The 17,470-nt window shown below is 37.6% G+C and overlaps 1 protein-coding gene across 1 annotated transcript in view; it reads right to left on the bottom strand.

The window, feature by feature from the left end:
* Nucleotides 1-1,958: 1,958 nt before the first annotated feature.
* LOC127619503 (microtubule-actin cross-linking factor 1-like) overlaps nt 1,959-17,470 on the bottom strand; it is a 229,139-nt gene continuing 213,627 nt past the window's right edge. The window contains exons 81-95 of the mRNA XM_052092341.1: nt 17,174-17,368; nt 16,802-17,074; nt 16,485-16,673; nt 15,616-15,727; nt 14,890-15,044; nt 14,578-14,740; nt 14,345-14,499; nt 14,175-14,249; nt 13,282-13,299; nt 12,038-12,155; nt 11,513-11,575; nt 7,039-7,250; nt 5,541-5,654; nt 4,793-4,901; nt 1,959-3,272 (exon numbers count right to left, since the gene is read on the bottom strand). Coding sequence (XP_051948301.1) covers nt 3,034-3,272; nt 4,793-4,901; nt 5,541-5,654; nt 7,039-7,250; nt 11,513-11,575; nt 12,038-12,155; nt 13,282-13,299; nt 14,175-14,249; nt 14,345-14,499; nt 14,578-14,740; nt 14,890-15,044; nt 15,616-15,727; nt 16,485-16,673; nt 16,802-17,074; nt 17,174-17,368 — 2,190 coding nt within the window. The 3' untranslated portion in view covers nt 1,959-3,033. The remainder of the gene's footprint in view (nt 3,273-4,792; nt 4,902-5,540; nt 5,655-7,038; nt 7,251-11,512; nt 11,576-12,037; nt 12,156-13,281; nt 13,300-14,174; nt 14,250-14,344; nt 14,500-14,577; nt 14,741-14,889; nt 15,045-15,615; nt 15,728-16,484; nt 16,674-16,801; nt 17,075-17,173; nt 17,369-17,470) is intronic.

Below are 17,470 nucleotides of genomic sequence, written 5' to 3'. Positions count from 1 at the left end.
ATTCATGATGTTAGCCAGAGGGGAACTGGCCTCTACAGTGATCCTGGTTTCTCCCAAGGTTATTTTTCTCCCATTAACCAACATCTTGTGGAGTTTTGTGTTCCTTGCCACAGTCGCCTTCGGCTTGTTCACTGGGGTTATAAATACAATTATTATTTAATTATTTTTAAACACAATTCATAATCGTATTTTATCTAATTACACAATGATGACTCATCAACATTATAGACATTACAGTTTTATCTTCTGTTAATGCCTGATTTTCTGTAAAGCTGCTTTGAAACGTTGTGTGTTGTGAAAGGCGCTATACAAATAAAATTGACTTGACCTGCAGATTATTTAATTGCAATTATTTGCATATATTAATATTTGTAAAAAATATAAACCAACAATCATGGTCTGGTCCAAATCACAAGATCCCATTTTTTCCCCCATTCTGATGGTTGATGTGTAACTAAAGCTCCTGACCAGTATCTGCATGATTTTATGTACTGCTACCAAACGATTGGTTGATAAGATAATCTCATGGCATGATCGTTGGTGCCAGACGTGCTGGTTTGAGTATTTCTGTAACTGCTGATCTCCTGGGATTTTCACACACAACAGTCTCTAGAATTTACTGAATGGTGCCAAAAACTAAAAAACATCCAGTGAGCAGCAGTTCTGTGGATGGAAATGTCTTGTTGATGAGAGAGGTCAACAGAGAATGGCCAGACTGTTTTGAACTGACAAAGTTTATGGTAACTTATAACCGCTCTATATTCTTCTCACCACAATTGTACAATCTCAGAATGCAATTATGAGTTGGCGCTGTTTTGGCAGCATGAGGGGGACCTACACAATATTAGACAGGTAGTTTTAATGTTGTGGCTGATATGGTATATATTGATCTTTTAATTTATTATGAATAAAAAACAGAAATAAATGGTATGACATTGTAGGATTGTGAAACCTCATAGGAGCCTGGCTCAGCAGTGTGGATGGTGTTTGGTGGGAAAGGATGTGAGTGGGTTTAAATATTTGTTTATAAACACAGACACACAGCTGCACAAGAGAGATGATGGATCACCACCCTTCCCTAACCCCATCCGCTCCATCTAACTACCAAATATACACAGAGTCCTGTACAAGCACACTGACACTCCAAGTAGCATGGGTGACACACACATGGCACAAACAAAGGTGACTCAATTCACTCATGGGAGCCTATTTTATTTAACTCCTGAATGACTAGATATAAATCTCATACAATAGCCCAATGTGTTCAAAACCCTGAACACACAAAAGGACTGTCCCCTTTTGAAGATTTAATGGGGTGTGTCTATCTCTACTGCCTGTAATTACTTTGTCATTTCCTGTTAACTGTGGCATCCTTACACACACACACACACACACACACACACACACACACACACACACACACACACACACACACACAAAAAAAGAAACAGACAGTTTACTGCAAGCATTATTTTAATACAAAAGAAAACATCAAAAAAAAGGATTTATATTCATAACTTCTTTACTTAACACAATTGCACCCCTTTGTCTCTCAGTCATTTCAAAAGAGAAACACAATCAAAAAATTGGATCCTTTTACATCCCTTGTCCCCTACCCTCCCACTGAAATAATAAATAAATAAAATTACCTTTCTTCAGGTATTCATATACTTCAGCTTGTCAAGGACAAGATTGAAAGCACTGTTTCATGAGGCTACACGAGCGCTCCCATTATCTATTATTCAGGGCGCTTCAGTCACAAGAGAAAAAGTGGGAAGCCACTTTTAACATCATCTAATGTTCGTAGTCACTGGCGAAAAAGGCCACCATTGGAATCAGCAAGCATCCTGGTCAGCTAATGATCATTGTCAAAGAAATTCTTCACATCAGAAGCATGTTTTCTTATTACAAAAACAAAAGTGGTTGTTGTTGTATTAATACTAGTCATTCTCAGTTGATTTGATACTGCAATCACAAATAAATACAGTTACTTACTCTAGAAAAGAAACACAACATCAGGATTATAAATGAACCATGAAACAAACATTCACAATTGTAATGATTTTGCATACTGTGGAAAAAGCTCTGTAACATGATATCTGTAACGAAATGAGCTGAACAGAAATTATAACTAGAAGTGTACACGTGAATGCATGGACACAGCAGAAAAGACAGTCGGTGCGAGCATGTGAAATGGATCTGCTGTGCACTATAGGAGTCCCTTGAAAAGATCTTGTGTGACATCAGAAAGAGACCCCTGAAGGATCTAGTATTCTTAGTCACAAGGCTGAGAATCTCGACTCTGCAGGAAGGCTAGAGATATGTATCCTCCATTTCCTCTCCTTATTACTGTGTTAATTTTCCATGAAAGGAACTACCACACACATACGTACAAACATACAGAATTAGAAAATGTCTTATGTGCCGAGGAGGAAAATGTCTCTTCCTAGAGTTTTCAGTGGCACGCACACCTGGGAAAGTGGTCTGCATACATGCAGAGGAGATGAGTTTTCCAACCAAACAATCTCGACAACCATGATTGTGCATGTCTGTGTGGGTGTGAATCGAGTCTCTGAGGTTTGGAGAGTGACTGGCGGTTGCATATTCATAGAGATTAAATCCCCTGGTGCAGAATTGACATTCCTCCATATGTCAACTGTATCAAGTGAGCACTGAAGATGTAGATGTCACACAGCATATTCACATCTCAATCTCACAATAATAACCTAAAATGTCAGTCAAATTAAGGTCATGATGTATAACACAAATAAGGCAGCATTTATGGTAGGTATTCATCAGGGTGGTGTAGCAGTGTGCAGCTGCGTTTAAAGCTGCCCAGAGTAGGACGCTAGAGAACTAACAAGACTGGGTTTTGGTTAGAGTCTGGTCCTGTCTCATCTAACCTAAAGGTTTGAACTGGGGGAGGGCACATTAATTGGTCAATGTGCATTAAGGAGGAAAGAGAAGGTAGATGTTCTCTTCTCCTCAACTACCTCAGAATCAGTCACATAGGTCTTTATTGGGGTGGAGACTTCATTTTTTCCCCACTGGTGTTTTAGGGCTGGGGGTCTTCTTGGAGATTGTGGGGATTTTGGAGGGTTTGGCCCCAGGCCGTCGAGGGGTGTCTGAGGTATCGGAGCAAGCCGAGCGAGTCTCCATGAGTTCAGAGGTGTCTGAAGCATCACTGCCCCTTCGGCTGCTGGTTCGGCTTCCCGCACGACTTCCTGCTCGACTGGCTGGGCCGCTCGTAGAGGACGGAGTGCGTTTAGTGTCTAATGAAGAAGAAGAAGATGGTTAATGGCTAATGTAACTAGTTAAAGTTTAAGGTAATAGGCTTTAATACATTTGCAAAGATTTCAAACAAACTCCTTTCAAGTTGTCATTATGGGGTATTGTTTGTAGAATTTTGAGGAAAATAATGAATTTAATCCATTTTGGAATAAGGCTGTAACATAACAAAATGTAGAAAAAGTGAAGCGCTGTGAATACTTTCCAGATGCACTGTGTATATATATTATATATATATATATATACACACATTGGCGGCCAAAAGTTTGGAATAATGTAAAGATTTTGCTGTTTCGGAAGGAAATTGGTACTTTAATCTCACCAAAGTGCCATTGTCTTTGTGTTTGTTTTTGAGTTACCACAGTATGCAATAGATTGGCATGTCTTAAGGTCAATATTAGATCAGAAATGTCAAAAAAGTAACACTTTCTCTAGAAACTCGTCAGTCAATCATTGTTTTGAGGAATGAAGGCTGTTCAATACTTGAAATTGCAGAAGTTTTTATACAAAGGTATACACTACAGTCTTCAAAGACAAAGGACAACTGGCTCTAACAAGGACAGAAAGAGATATGGAAGTCCAGATGTAAAACTAAACAAGAGGATAAATACAGTCTCTAGTCTCTAGTTTGAGAAATAGATGCATCACATGTCCTCCGCTGACAGCTTCATTGAATTCTACCTGCTCAACACCAGTTTCAGGTACAACAGTAAAGAGAAGACTCAGGGGTGCAGGCCTTCTGGGAAGAATTGCAAAGAAAAAGACACTTTTGAAACAGAAAAAGTACAAGTGCATGTGAAGTGCCTGACAAGACAAGACAGACACATCTATGGCAAGTGTAACAGGAAGAGTGGGGTAAAAAGTCACTTGAGTATCTGGACAAACTGACAGCTGGAATGCCAAAGATCTGCAAAGCTGTCATTGCTGCACATGGAGGATTTTTTGATGAGAACTCTTTGAAGTAGTTTAAGAAGTTCTGAATTTTTTTTTCCTGACTATACATCGTAATCAGTTGAATGCCACTTTGGTGAATAAAAGTACCAATTTCTTTCCATTAGAGCAAAATCTGTACACTCACACTCTCTCACACTCTTTGCCCCCTTTAAATTCAATGTAGCTAACTTCTCTGGACAATTATTTGCTGTATTTAAATGTTAATTTCTTTTTACATTACATATATTTTTATTTTTATACATACAATATATATATATATATATACACACACACACACACACACACATTTTTTATTTTATAATTTTTAATAAAAAATATATATATATTGCCCCCTTAAATAGCTTCAATGTTGCTAACTACTTTTGGGTAGTAGCCTGTAGTTGACAACTTGAGTAACTTGACTGCAGTTGAACGACTTTAATTTATGATTAGCTTTTCAAAGTACAGTTTCAAAGTATCTTCCGCAACACTTGATATTTTTTTAAATCCTCCTTTTAGTAATGAATGCATTGAAGTAGGGATCTTAGTGAAGATGTACATGGTCTCATACCAGATCGTGCAGGTTTAGCAGCGGTGGGTGTGGTTCCACCGTTCTCACCAGTCAAGGAGCCTCTGCTGGAATGAAAGGTTGGTCTCTTTAGTTTGGATGAGGAGCCTCCCTATTAAAAAAAGAGAAAGTTTATTAAAATTACAACAGGGCAGATCTACCAATTATTCTGATCCAGATACTATTTTTTTTTCATAGAATTCTTTTTACAATTTAGTTTAAAGTAAGTGGACTTTGTTTTACATTTGTTTTACAAACAGGAAACCAGACAAAACATCCATCTTATCTCATCTACATTCTACCAGAAGATCTACGGTGACCAGGATGAATGAAAACAGTCAGACATGAGACCATTCAACAGAATAATTCTCTGATGAACATGCAAATTACTGCAAATGTTTTTCAACTAGGTTTTAAATTATGCTTTTGTCTTTTACATATTATACATATTTTGCTGTGATTTTCTTTGGGCATGTATTCAGACTAAAACAAAAACCCAGCTGACACTATCAGCAATATATGGGGCCATCAGACTTAATATACTGTAATCAAAGTGAACAATTTCTTCCTATAATTAGATCTCGCTACATCTTAAAATGGTGAGTCGTCAACCACAATTCCTTCCCATTTTGTGTTGGCAGGATCGTAAGATTAAACCACTGCTTACAGTTTCTGTTGTCATTTGGAGGCCCCCGCACTTAAAGATTGTACTGTTAGTGTGTTAGGGCACTGGGGGAGGGCAGTGTGTTACCTCATGCCCAGGGGTCTGGCCGTGTTCTGGGCAGGACTGGCACTTGGTTGGAGTTGGAGTTTTACTGTGTGCCAGCCAGGGCTTGGCATAGCCACGAGATTGGGATTGGGAGGACTGGGAAATGGGGCAGCGAAAAGGACGAAAAGAGTGGAGTAGCAAAGCAGTGGGAGGAAGCCAGTATAATCAGAAATTGAGTAAAGTTGAGGGAAGTAAAGCAGCATGGCAGAGCGTAGTGTTTAATAGGTGGAAATGAGCACAAACAGGAAGGAAGAGTGGCACATTTTGGAAAGTGAGGGGAGAAGGGACAAAAAGACAAAGAACAAATAAAAATCTCACAGAAGACAATATGATTCTGACATGCAGACACAACAGCGACCATGCTTTGATCCCAAAATAACAATGGAAACAAACAATCAGTGTCAGAGAAACCTTCCACCAAAAAGGAGACATGACAAACAATGTAAACAACTTCAAAGCATTTTAAGGTCTAATGACAAACCAATATAAATCTGTCGATATTTAGCCATTTTGAGATTATTGGCATAAGATGATAACCATACCTGCTTGGCATAATAACAGAAGTGGTAAATAATGCACATTGTAATTTCGTAAAAAAATTATTAGTAAACTTCGAGTAAATATTAAGTGAAATCAATGTTATGGGAACATTTTACAATAAGGTTATATATGTTTACATGTTAACGACATGAATCAATATGAGCTAACAATGAACAATACTTTTTCAGCACATATTCATCTTGATTAATGCTAATTTAAACAGACACTTGCATACATTACCATTAGCTAATGCACACGAATGAACAAATAAACAATTATAATTTTATTAAATCCACATTAACCAAGATTAATAAATTCTGCCAAAAATATTGTTCATTGTTAGTTCATAAGTAGTTATGTTACCTAATGAATTAACTAATGTTAACAAATACAACCTTATTGTAAGATGTTTCCAGTGTCCAACTGGAATGTGTGTATGTATATATATATAATGATTATTATTATTATTACTGTTAATTATATATATATATATATATATATATATATATATATATATATATATATATATATATATATATATATATATATATATATATATACACATTTGTATAAATGCTGACAAAGACAATGTTTAACACCCAGATTCAATGTCATGAAAAGTATAACAGTCCACATGGTGACAAAAAACTTTCAGCACATATGCTTTGCAAGAATAACTAATGTGCGTATTGTACATAATGTATTATATTGATTGTGATTTATGTATGATTAAAGTGCAGCTAGAAAAATATATAAGACAGTGGCAACATTTTCTAATGTTCTTTTCACATTAAAGATCACATCAATAGCTAGTTTCTGTTACAATATCAAGCAAGAACGTTAAGATATTTTGTAAATGAGATTCTTACATGAAGTTAAGTAAGATATGTAAGGTTATGTTAGTGATGGAGTCAGTATCATACCACATCCCGAGACTTACCCTTGTGGAGGCTGTGGGCGTGGCAGGTGCGGAGGGCACAGAGGCGCAACTGTGGGCACTGTGTGATGCTGATGAAGATGAACGGGTGGGTGAGGCCGTGCGCGATGAAGGTTTAGATCGGCGACCCCGGGACCGGAAGGCCGCCAGACCCTGCGTGGCTCCTTCTGGAAGAATGAACTTTTCCCGAAGCTCCAGGTTGGTACGTCCACGAGCTGCAGAAGATGAGGGACAAGGGAAAACATTTTAATAATCTGACTGGACAGAAAAAAACTTTCATCAGGAGCTCAGCAGTGATTCCTCAGGTTCACTGCTTTTACTCTGAGCAGACACAGGGATCGTATATTCACTTTAAAAGCAGTCAGTGTGCGTGTTGGACAAGATGCAGGAGGTTAACTGTGGAGAGTCAAAGAGCAAGCATCTCCAAACAAGAACTCACTCAAACAAAGCACAGCTTCCCTCAGCCCACAACGTAAACAAGTGCACACGCATAAACACTGTCGACAGACACCTGAGGCCCATGCCTGATTATGCTTCTAGCAAACAAACATACTGCAAACCAACACAAGCCTTACAGAGCATTCTTAATAAAAAACAAACGCAGCAGCCTTTGCGCAGCACACAGACCACAGCAGCCAGATTTGATTAATACTTTAAAGTTAAAAGTTATTTTAATTAAGTTAATAAAGGCACTTTAACTTTGAAATACACCGGGGACTCTTATTTTGAAATGTTTGTGCTTTTTTTTTTTTTTTTTTGCACTGCTTCCAGCTGCTCATTCAACAGATAAGGGAAATAAAACGTGCACTCCAAGAATAATCTACAAAGTATTACATTATAAACAATTAAAAGTGAACATTGTAATATTTCATAAACACTATATCATCATCATCAAGAGTTGATCTTTAGTGATAGTTTGTCATAAATTTCTGATATGGATGTGACCTTTAATTTTGGAAAACTGAATTTAAGTGACTTTTTAAGGATCCGCGGGAACCCTGCGTTTACTTTTGAATACTTATGTACAAATGAGGATCCTTTTTTACTCATAATAAAAATTACCTATACTTCAAAGCTGAAGTATGTAACTTTTTCTGTGTTTGAAAACTTTCTCCTATCCTAGCTTAATATTCAGAGACACCTATAAGTAAGCCATTCATAGGGTAGTTTTCTTTAAAACGGTAAACAATGTGTCTATGTGGCACTACAAAATTCCTCTGTTTTGAGCGACCCAACTCAAGAGGGACAATAACACTGTCTTGACCAATGTCCCAAGTTTGGAGCAGGACTATCTGTTTGTTTGATCGATGAGAGACGAGGGGCGTATTCAGAAAGCTGTTTTGAAAATTGTTATTTTTGCAATTACGTTTGGTGGCGCTAGTTTCACAGAAATGACACACGTCAGCTTTAAATAATAAAGTACCCATACTTCAGCTTATTTTATGACACCGCTCTCTGATGCTGACTGGTCAATTGCACCATCCGGCGGTCTGATATTTCTGGATAATGACCGCACAACTGGGGATAAAAAGATATCTCACTAGTCATCCAAGTAGACCATCTTTTCTACTTCTTGTATCTCTCTGCAATCTTTACAAGTAAGCTAATAAAGTAATTTCAACTCAAATCAATATTTAATGTACATTTATTTGCCAAGTAGTCTTGTAATGAGCAAAATAATGAGCAGTATTTGAACACTGATGCAAATCGGAGGTTCAATTCAGTCATTTCTGGAGATTTCACAGTCTCTTCTCACAAAATAATGTAATTTTAACTCAAATTAATATTAAATGTCCATTTATTTATTTAGTTAGTACCCGAATCTAGGTCCTGACCAACCTGTCAAGGCTTATTGAGCGATAATGACCGTAGATTATCCCTTTAATAATTTCTCTGTACATGTTTTGAAATGAAATATTTTGTAAAAACGCTGCTATTCACCATTCCTTCGAGTTATATAACTTAGGGTGTTTCTAGTTTTATTAGCAGTATTTTGTAAATGTATCTGTTTTTTGTTTAATGCCTTTAATGCGATCACACTAATGCAGTTCCTTATTGCTGCTGTGCCAGATAAATACTGCTCAGATTAAGTACAAATAAATATAATCTGACAACATATATTATGTCATATAATTACAAAGAGACTGCCCCTTAAATGGCTTCGATATGGTAAGCTACTTTTGCTTATAGTGTAGCTGAAAATTGTTTCAGAAGGCTAGCTTGAGTGTAGTTTACTAATTTAAATTATGAGAAGCTTCCCCAACACTGCAAGATACACACTTTTCCATCAAATCAAGTAACAGCAGGGCAGTTAATAATGCTGTACCATATAATTTCCTCCCCACAAGCCAGGTGGGGCCCAGTAATTCATTTCTCCAAGCATAATGGTTCTTTAAGAGCTGCTTCAAACAATATTAGAAACCCAGTCCTGGCCACACCCAGGGTCCTGGATGCTTTTAATTTGCAATATTCAGCCAGGACACACGTGAATCAAGCCCAGACCTGGCCAAACTGGTTTGAATGGTTAGCATGATGCTAGCTGACACATAAACACATTCTCACACACCCCACATACAAAGACACAGCTGTGATGGAGTGGACCCAAAGCTGAACACATGTTTTAGAGGCTCAGAATGGAATAGAAAGACAGATGTTGTTAAACAGAAACAGAATTAAGAGAAAGGAAAGAAGAATGAGGTACCTCTGCAGCAGAAATAGCCAGGAGTGACAGTCACTGAGAGACACAAGAGACAACATGAAAACACACATTCACACAACAAAGAGAACCAGTCACATACGTTCACACACATTCTGTTGACTTGAATGGATAGTTCACCCCAAAATGTTTTTTTAATTTTTTTTATATAGAATTTACTCACATCATGTCATTAAAAACAAGTATGACTGTATCTTGTATGCAACACAAAATTAGAATTTTAGTAGAACGTCTAAGCCAGGGGTTTTCTAACTGGGTTCTGGGGGTGCTAGGGGCTCTGTGGAAAATTTCAGAGAAGAATTTTTTGTTCATAAATGTAAAAATCTATATTTACTAAATTTTACATTATTGCCATGTATGTTTAAATGTATGTTTCTCCTTATGTTTATACATTTAACATTACTCGTTATTGGGTAGGTAAAATTGCGCTGTTAACATACTACAAATCAGCCTAAATATTTACCAGATAATTAAGAGATGCACCAATATAAAACATTTTGGCCGATACAATACTGATTAAAAAAAAACAATAGGCAGATTCCAATATGTTGCCTCTTAACTTATTGTTTCATCGGATCACGGTTTTGCTTAGGAATTATGCTTTAAACATTTACAAATAGGTACAAATTACATTTTATTGTTCTAACAAGAACAATTTCCATTGAACATGGATTGAATCTACATCTACATCAATCTTCGATTGAATCATACATTTAAAGAGAGCAATGAATGATAAATACAAGACTAAAAATAACAAAGGTTTTTTTGGCACTTCTAAAATATGAAAACGCCTATAAAAAAATGATGGTTGATACTAGCGGTTTATATTAATGGTCAATAATTGGCCCATACATTGGTACATTTCTACAGATAATATTTGAAAAATATAGTATAAATATAGCTTTAGCACAGTAACAAAATAAAAGCTAAATATTTAAATTGTCTTAATAATATCACACTAAAAAATATAGCAACCTTTATATATTTTAGGAATGGTCTCTTGCAAGGATGTTGTCATATTTGGTTGTACTTGTCATCAAAAAGTTTGAAAACCCCTAGTCTTAAGTTGGTCTTTTTCATAAAAAAAGCATAATTAAATGTAGTCCATATGACTTGTGCGCTATATTCCAAGTCTTCTGAATCCATACGATAGCTTTGTGTGAGGGATAGACTGAAATGCAAATCAATATTCATGGTAAAACTTCCCTTGTCCATAACTCTCAAATCTCTTTCATGCTAGTGCACATTTAGACATGGCATATCTTGATGTCACGCCAGAATTGACGTCAGTGACGTTAAACATCATTGGTTCTTGCATCTTATGTGACCAATTGCCATTGGTGTAAAACCTGCCGTGGAATGTTACAATGTGTGCTCAGCTCCAGTCCACATTCTTTTTTTGTGTGTGGAAAGTTTGTAAATGATGATCATTTTTTAGCCTGATGTTACTTTAAGACCTCCTGTCTTTCATCATAAGCCCAATCTGTGAAATAGAAATATGCTTTAAGTTTCTTTAATTTGTGCAGGAATTTGTGCTTAAAATGCAGGAAGCAATGTTAACAACATAGCCAGTGTTCTCAATGTGCATTACCAGTTCATAACCAGCACCAGGCATGAGGGAGAGGGCCAACAGTTTAGTGTTACGGTCAGCAAAGCAACATAGGACCAAACAGGGTGTAAGTGAAACAGAGGGAAAAAGAGGGAAACCAAATGAGTGAAAAATAAGAATATCCGAACGAGAAGGAGAGAGAAAAACCCAACCTATGCGAGATGATATGGAGCTGCTGGAGTCAGAACGGAGCATTTTAAGTCCTGGATGTTGCACTGGGGAGAGAGAAAGAGAGATAGGGGACGGGGCAGAGAATGAGGGAGGGAGAGACCTAAGGAACATGCATCATGCACTACAATTGAGAAAAAGGATGAACAGGAGAAAGATAGAGAGGGCCAAATATAAAGGCCATGCATATAAAGTCAACCGCAGTGGGAAAGAGTAAAGGAAGTAATTGAGGAGTGATAGAAAATGAAATGAGAGCAAATAGGTACTGAGAGAGAGGACACTCACAGTATGGAATGGAGAAAAGAGTGAAAGATGTGAAAAAGTGATAAAAGTCTTGAGAGGACAAGGAATAATTCTAAGAGTGTTGATTTGAACGGTCTGTGAATTGTCTGTTAAGAGTGTTTTGTAATTTCTGGAATCTTCTGTGGATATACAGCTTTTTGTTTCATGAATCTAAAGAGCAAATTTCTTCTGTAGTTAAGATTCCAGTGGTCACGTGTCAGACTTACCTCGGCAAGGGTCGTTCTTGACCAGGAACTCATCCAACGCCATCCACCCACCTCCGACCCGAACCATAACGGTACTGCGCAGGATTCGCACAAGACGCAGCTGCTGCGAGTCTCCAAACTGAGGAAAGAGAGAGTGAAGAGGAGGAATGGAGGAGAAAATTTGATATATTTGGGGGGGAGGGAAGAGAATAAACAGACAGAAAAGTATTACAATTGTATAATGTTTTGTAAAGGAACAGTACACCATATAATGAAAAATATGCTATTATTTTTCAGTGGAACACAAAAGAAGGCTATTTGGGGAAACTTCACACAACTATTTCCTTTTTGAAGCTTAACAGATGTGGTCACTATGAACTGTTGTAGCATGGAAAAGAGCTGCATAAAGATTCTTCAAAATTTCTCCTGAGGTCCACAAAAAAACAAAAAAAGCATAATTGAGATTTAGAATTACATACAAATATTAATTTCTGGGTGAATTTTTCCTATATTATCATATTCAATTGGTTAATTAAACAAAATATGTTGTAAAGCACCAGGCAAATCAAAAGAAATCACATAAACCACATTTTTATTTGATTAACGATTTGATATCACGATTGCCCAACTAAGACCCATCTCTAAAATAAACACCAAACCATAGAAATTCTATGAATATATATATATATATATATATATATATATATATATATATATATATATATATATATATATATATATGTTTTTCAAAGAATTACTTTGGTTTTATATTTATTTTTCACTAAGTAAAGAAATCGGCCACTGAACAATTCTCCTCCACCAAAAGAAAAAACATTTATAACAGAAAGCCTGTAAATCTTAACCATTTCCTGATCATGATTAATCATTTTCAGTAAAAAACAAGCGCATCCCAACCACAACACATGAGCCGAACCTTTGAAATCTGACCATGGGTTTGGAAGATAAATGCATTTAATATTTTGGCGATAGTACTGCATTTTATTTATCTCCCAGACAGGAAATTCCCACTATGAAAGCAGGGAAAGACTAAAGAAATCCCCATATCAGACAGAAGTCAAGAATGTGGGCTGTCCACAGGGAATCCACAGCTAGCTCATGCAGAAACTGTCCTTGAGCACTGATTTAGATCTGGCTGCCTTAGACACCCCAAGATACAAGGCCAGTTTCTAGAGTGGGAGCTCATAGGAACTGCACAGAGGCAACAGATTTCAGAGAACATGTCACAAACACACCGGTCACTTTACCTGATTTCCAAGGAAGAACTACAATAAGTCCGGTGCACATGGAGGAGGAATAAAACAAGGAGGAAGAAAAGAAAAAAGAGAGTGAAATAACAGATACAGACATACACAGCTTTTGAACACGCTTAAATATTTGTAACCTAATTCATAATATCTTCTGTAGGTACAATGATTAACTTCCAACAAAATGTTCCTTAATATTCCTTTAAGTTAGCATATACAGAAGGAATGGAGATTGTGAGTATTTGTGGCCATGAGCAGGGTAGAGTGCTTGTGAATATTTGCTTGAAAAACACAACAAGATGTGTACAGCAGGAGACGTAGGTAAAGAGACAGAGACAAAGACACGGACAAACATTAAGATGGAGAGTTTGGAGAGTTAGCTTCATAGATCCGTAGCCTGTGCAATGCAATAGTTAAGTTAGTAGACAGTCTTTTCAAAGATCATTAACTGATGATAATGATATTGCAGTATGAAAGACTAACACAGTGACTGTGACAGCAGCAGCTGCAACTCCAGTCATTGGAATAATGAGTATTATGGGTTGATCATTAGTTAAGTGGTGGCAAGCACACACAACATACTACCCTGTTGTTGATGTGAAGTGTTACTGCTAAAACACACAAAAACTGCTACTACACTTTTAGCCCAAAAAGGTTGGGCCATACTAATGTAATTCAAAGAATGCAATGCTGGTTAGACTTATAATATTACAATGCAAGCTCAGTGATGATCTGAATGAGAAGGTGAGGTGATTACATGACTATGATGAGCACTGCTCTCAAATCCCTATTAAATCAAAACAATATTGTGTAATGTTTAGAGTTAGATATTGTAATTCTGACTTGACTATTGCTTTTGGGCTTTACTGAAGTGTTTATTACTATAATCTCACCCTATACTTGTTCTCTCCGATCTGTTCCACCTGAAACCTTTTGGCACATTTGCACTGGGCCACTTGTCTGGTGACCTGTAAAAAGGAAAATTATTATTTAGTCTGGATTCAAATGAATCAAATCTTCATACACTATATTACAAACTGCATTTTCTTATTATTGTCCATACCTCATCTTCAATCTTATCAGCATCTGTTGTGGGTCTGTAAGCATCTTTGTTGGGGTGCAAAGCTGCCACAAATTCGTAGTAATCGATGTAGCCATCACAATCACGGTCAAAAATATCAGCAACAGCTGTCATTTCCAGCTTGCTGGTGGGGAACTCTGGAATACACAACAAAGGGTTAAACTGCAATTAAAACAAAAAAACTAAAGATTTAAGAGATGCGTTTGTGAACATACTTGATGCCAAGATGCCATCAATAAACTCCTGCCGGGTGATCTTTCCATCCTGGTCCTTGTCGATGCGTCTGAAGAAGTCCATGACGCGAGACTTCTTGTGATTCATCCAGCGCATGTATTTTTTTCTCCATACATCAAAGTCAAAGTTGGCAAATTCTTTGAGCTGGAGACAGAGAAGGGTTGTGAGATTAGATAGGCAGCTCTCACTTCTGTTTAGATTTTAAATCACTTATTTTTTAAATCACTGTATTGCAAAATACAGACTAGGACTGGTTTTCGTGCAATTTAGTGTTTGTAAAATAGAAGCAGTACCTCCTCTAGTCTGTCGAGGGCGTCATTGAGTTTGCGCTGACGATCAAGTGCAAGCAGCCACACCTGTTGCCAGCGGGAGCAGAGCTGGGTGAGGCGAGGGTTACCGCCGGTTACCTGTACTGAATGCTGTTGTTGCTGATGCTGCTGGTGTTTTCCTGTGAGCAGGAGATAGAGAAACTTAGATGCTAAAACACAGTTTTAGACATTTGTGAAATATGCTGTATAGTGAGGTTGTTTTGAAAAATAATGCCATGGACCATTTTTATTTAGTTATCTATTAACTTCACACGTAGGTACAACTCTGCACAGTTTTTCAAGGTTGTTGGCAGATAGGTAATTTCAAGTATCTTGGAGAACTTGCCACAGTTCTCTATATATGTATTCTGTCTCAACTGCTTCTGTCTTTTCATATGATCCCAGACTGACTTAATGATGTTGAGATCTGGGCTCTGTGGGAGCCATAGCATCTGTTGCAGGACTCCTTGTTCTACATAAGGAATTTTTGGAAATCTACAATTGATATTTCCTATTTCCTATACACACTAAAGCATAAGATATAAAATAATCATCTTAAGACAAATGTTTTTGTAAAACATCTAATAAAAAGTGTGCACAGTAATGTGTAAAAAGATATATTGTGGAATATTTAGTATTTCCATGATACTTTAAGCATAAATGGTTTTGGGGTTGTAAGCAGTGTGCGTGCAGCTGCAAAAAGTTTCTTACGAGTTCCTCTCCTCTCTGATAGGCTGCTGGCATGTTCTGCTGGTTTCCTCTTATACGTCTTTGTCACTTTGTCGACATCAGGTTGTTTCCGTGTCACTTCCTCTATAAACACCTGATGGAAGAAAACAAACCTCAGGAATCTCTTTAAAGGGATTTTTCAACCAAACCTTTATACTCACCCTCATACTCACTTTATGTTTTCTGCAGAACTCAAACAAAGATTGTGAGAAGAATATTTCAGCTCTGTAGGTCTACACAACGTTGAAGTTCCAAAAAACACATAAAGGGACATAAAAGTAATCCATAAGACTCCAGTGGTTTAATCCATCTAATTTTAAAGTGATCTAATAGATTTTGGTGAGAACAGACCAAAATATAACTTCTATTTCACTGTACACCTTGTCATTACAGTCTCTAGGCACGATCATGATTTCAAGCTCAATTAAACTTCATAGTGCTTGGTGCATGCGCAGAGCGCTAGATGGCGCTTATAGGACGTGTAATCAAGCTTGTAATTGTGATCGCCAAGGTGAGTACAGATGTCAAGATTTATAGTGAAATTTTTGTTATATTTTGGTCTGTTCTCACCTGAAACCACTGGAGTCTTATGGATTACTTTTATGCTGCCTTTATGTGCTTTTTGTAGCTTAAAAGATTTGATCACCATTCGTTTGCATTGTGTGGACCTACAGAAATCTCGGTTTTCAGCAGAAGAAAGAAAGTCATATACATCTGGGATGGCATGAGGATGAGTTAATTATGAGATCATTTAACATTTTTGGTGAACTATCTCTTTAACACTTAATAATGAAAGTTATATAAAAGACTTTGGACCAATAATGATTGAGTAAGGCAGGTGGCCCACCCACCTGATGCTCTGTGATTAGTGTCTTTAGCTGAGGGATGTCTTGTGGGAGCGGTTCAGTATCACGCTGCACCAGTGTGGTCTCTGCCCACTGTAGCCATGACAACAGCTCTTCCAACAGTGTAGCATTGTTGAGCAATTCAGTCAGAGCTGTCTCCAAGCGCTGTTCATGCTGTTTGGCCCATGTCAGCACCTGTAGAGCATGACAAACACGGCAATGTAATAACTAGATTACTTTTGCTTAACTCTAACCTATTTAACTATCAAGCTACATAAAGAGTCAGGCTGATGGCACAATTTAGATTTTCCCTGCCTCTTTACCTCTTCATAGCGAGCTCTGATGATGGTGATCCAGTGTTTGATGGTGGTGATGCAGTCCGGGTGGCAGACGGACAGTATGGCTTCACCCATGCCAGCAGCTTTATTTACATCTACTCTCTTCTCCTCCACCGTCTGCATGAAGTCCCGGTGAGTGTGCAGCAGTACCTGCAGTGTCTCTACCTCCTCTGGCAGGACGCCACGGAAACGCAAAGTCTGCTCCGCATCCGACAGCCACTCCAGTATTATCTGAATAGATGTGCGGAACTCCTCTGCCTGCAGACAGAGAATGAGAGTGAAAAATAAATGGCGAGAAGAAAATATTAACCTTACTCTTAGTTTCATTGTAAATGTACCAAGAGCTGTCAGCCATACCTGTTTGAGAGCCTGTTGGAGGCGGGTCTGTTTTGAGACCGACAGAGCACAGACCATTTCCCAGCGGTTGCTAAGCTCCTGAAGTTGAACTTTGACCCAGGCGGTGTCGTCCCGGCCAGTCTCCATCAGATCTCGAGCAGAACGCTTCAAAGCCTGCACACTACTGGTCCTTTTTCCCAACTCCTTCTGGAAGGCCTGTGGAACAATACATATAGAAAATGCCACTTAGATCTCAACGAGCTATAATCTCTTATTCAAGTACTAAAATAATAACTATGTTTACATGGACACCAGAAA

Source organism: Xyrauchen texanus, chromosome 26 (assembly GCF_025860055.1).
Source record: "Xyrauchen texanus isolate HMW12.3.18 chromosome 26, RBS_HiC_50CHRs, whole genome shotgun sequence".
Lineage (NCBI taxonomy): Eukaryota > Metazoa > Chordata > Actinopteri > Cypriniformes > Catostomidae > Xyrauchen > Xyrauchen texanus.
Note: the sequence above shows the minus strand (reverse complement) of the source record. Positions and strands in the feature narration are given on the sequence as shown.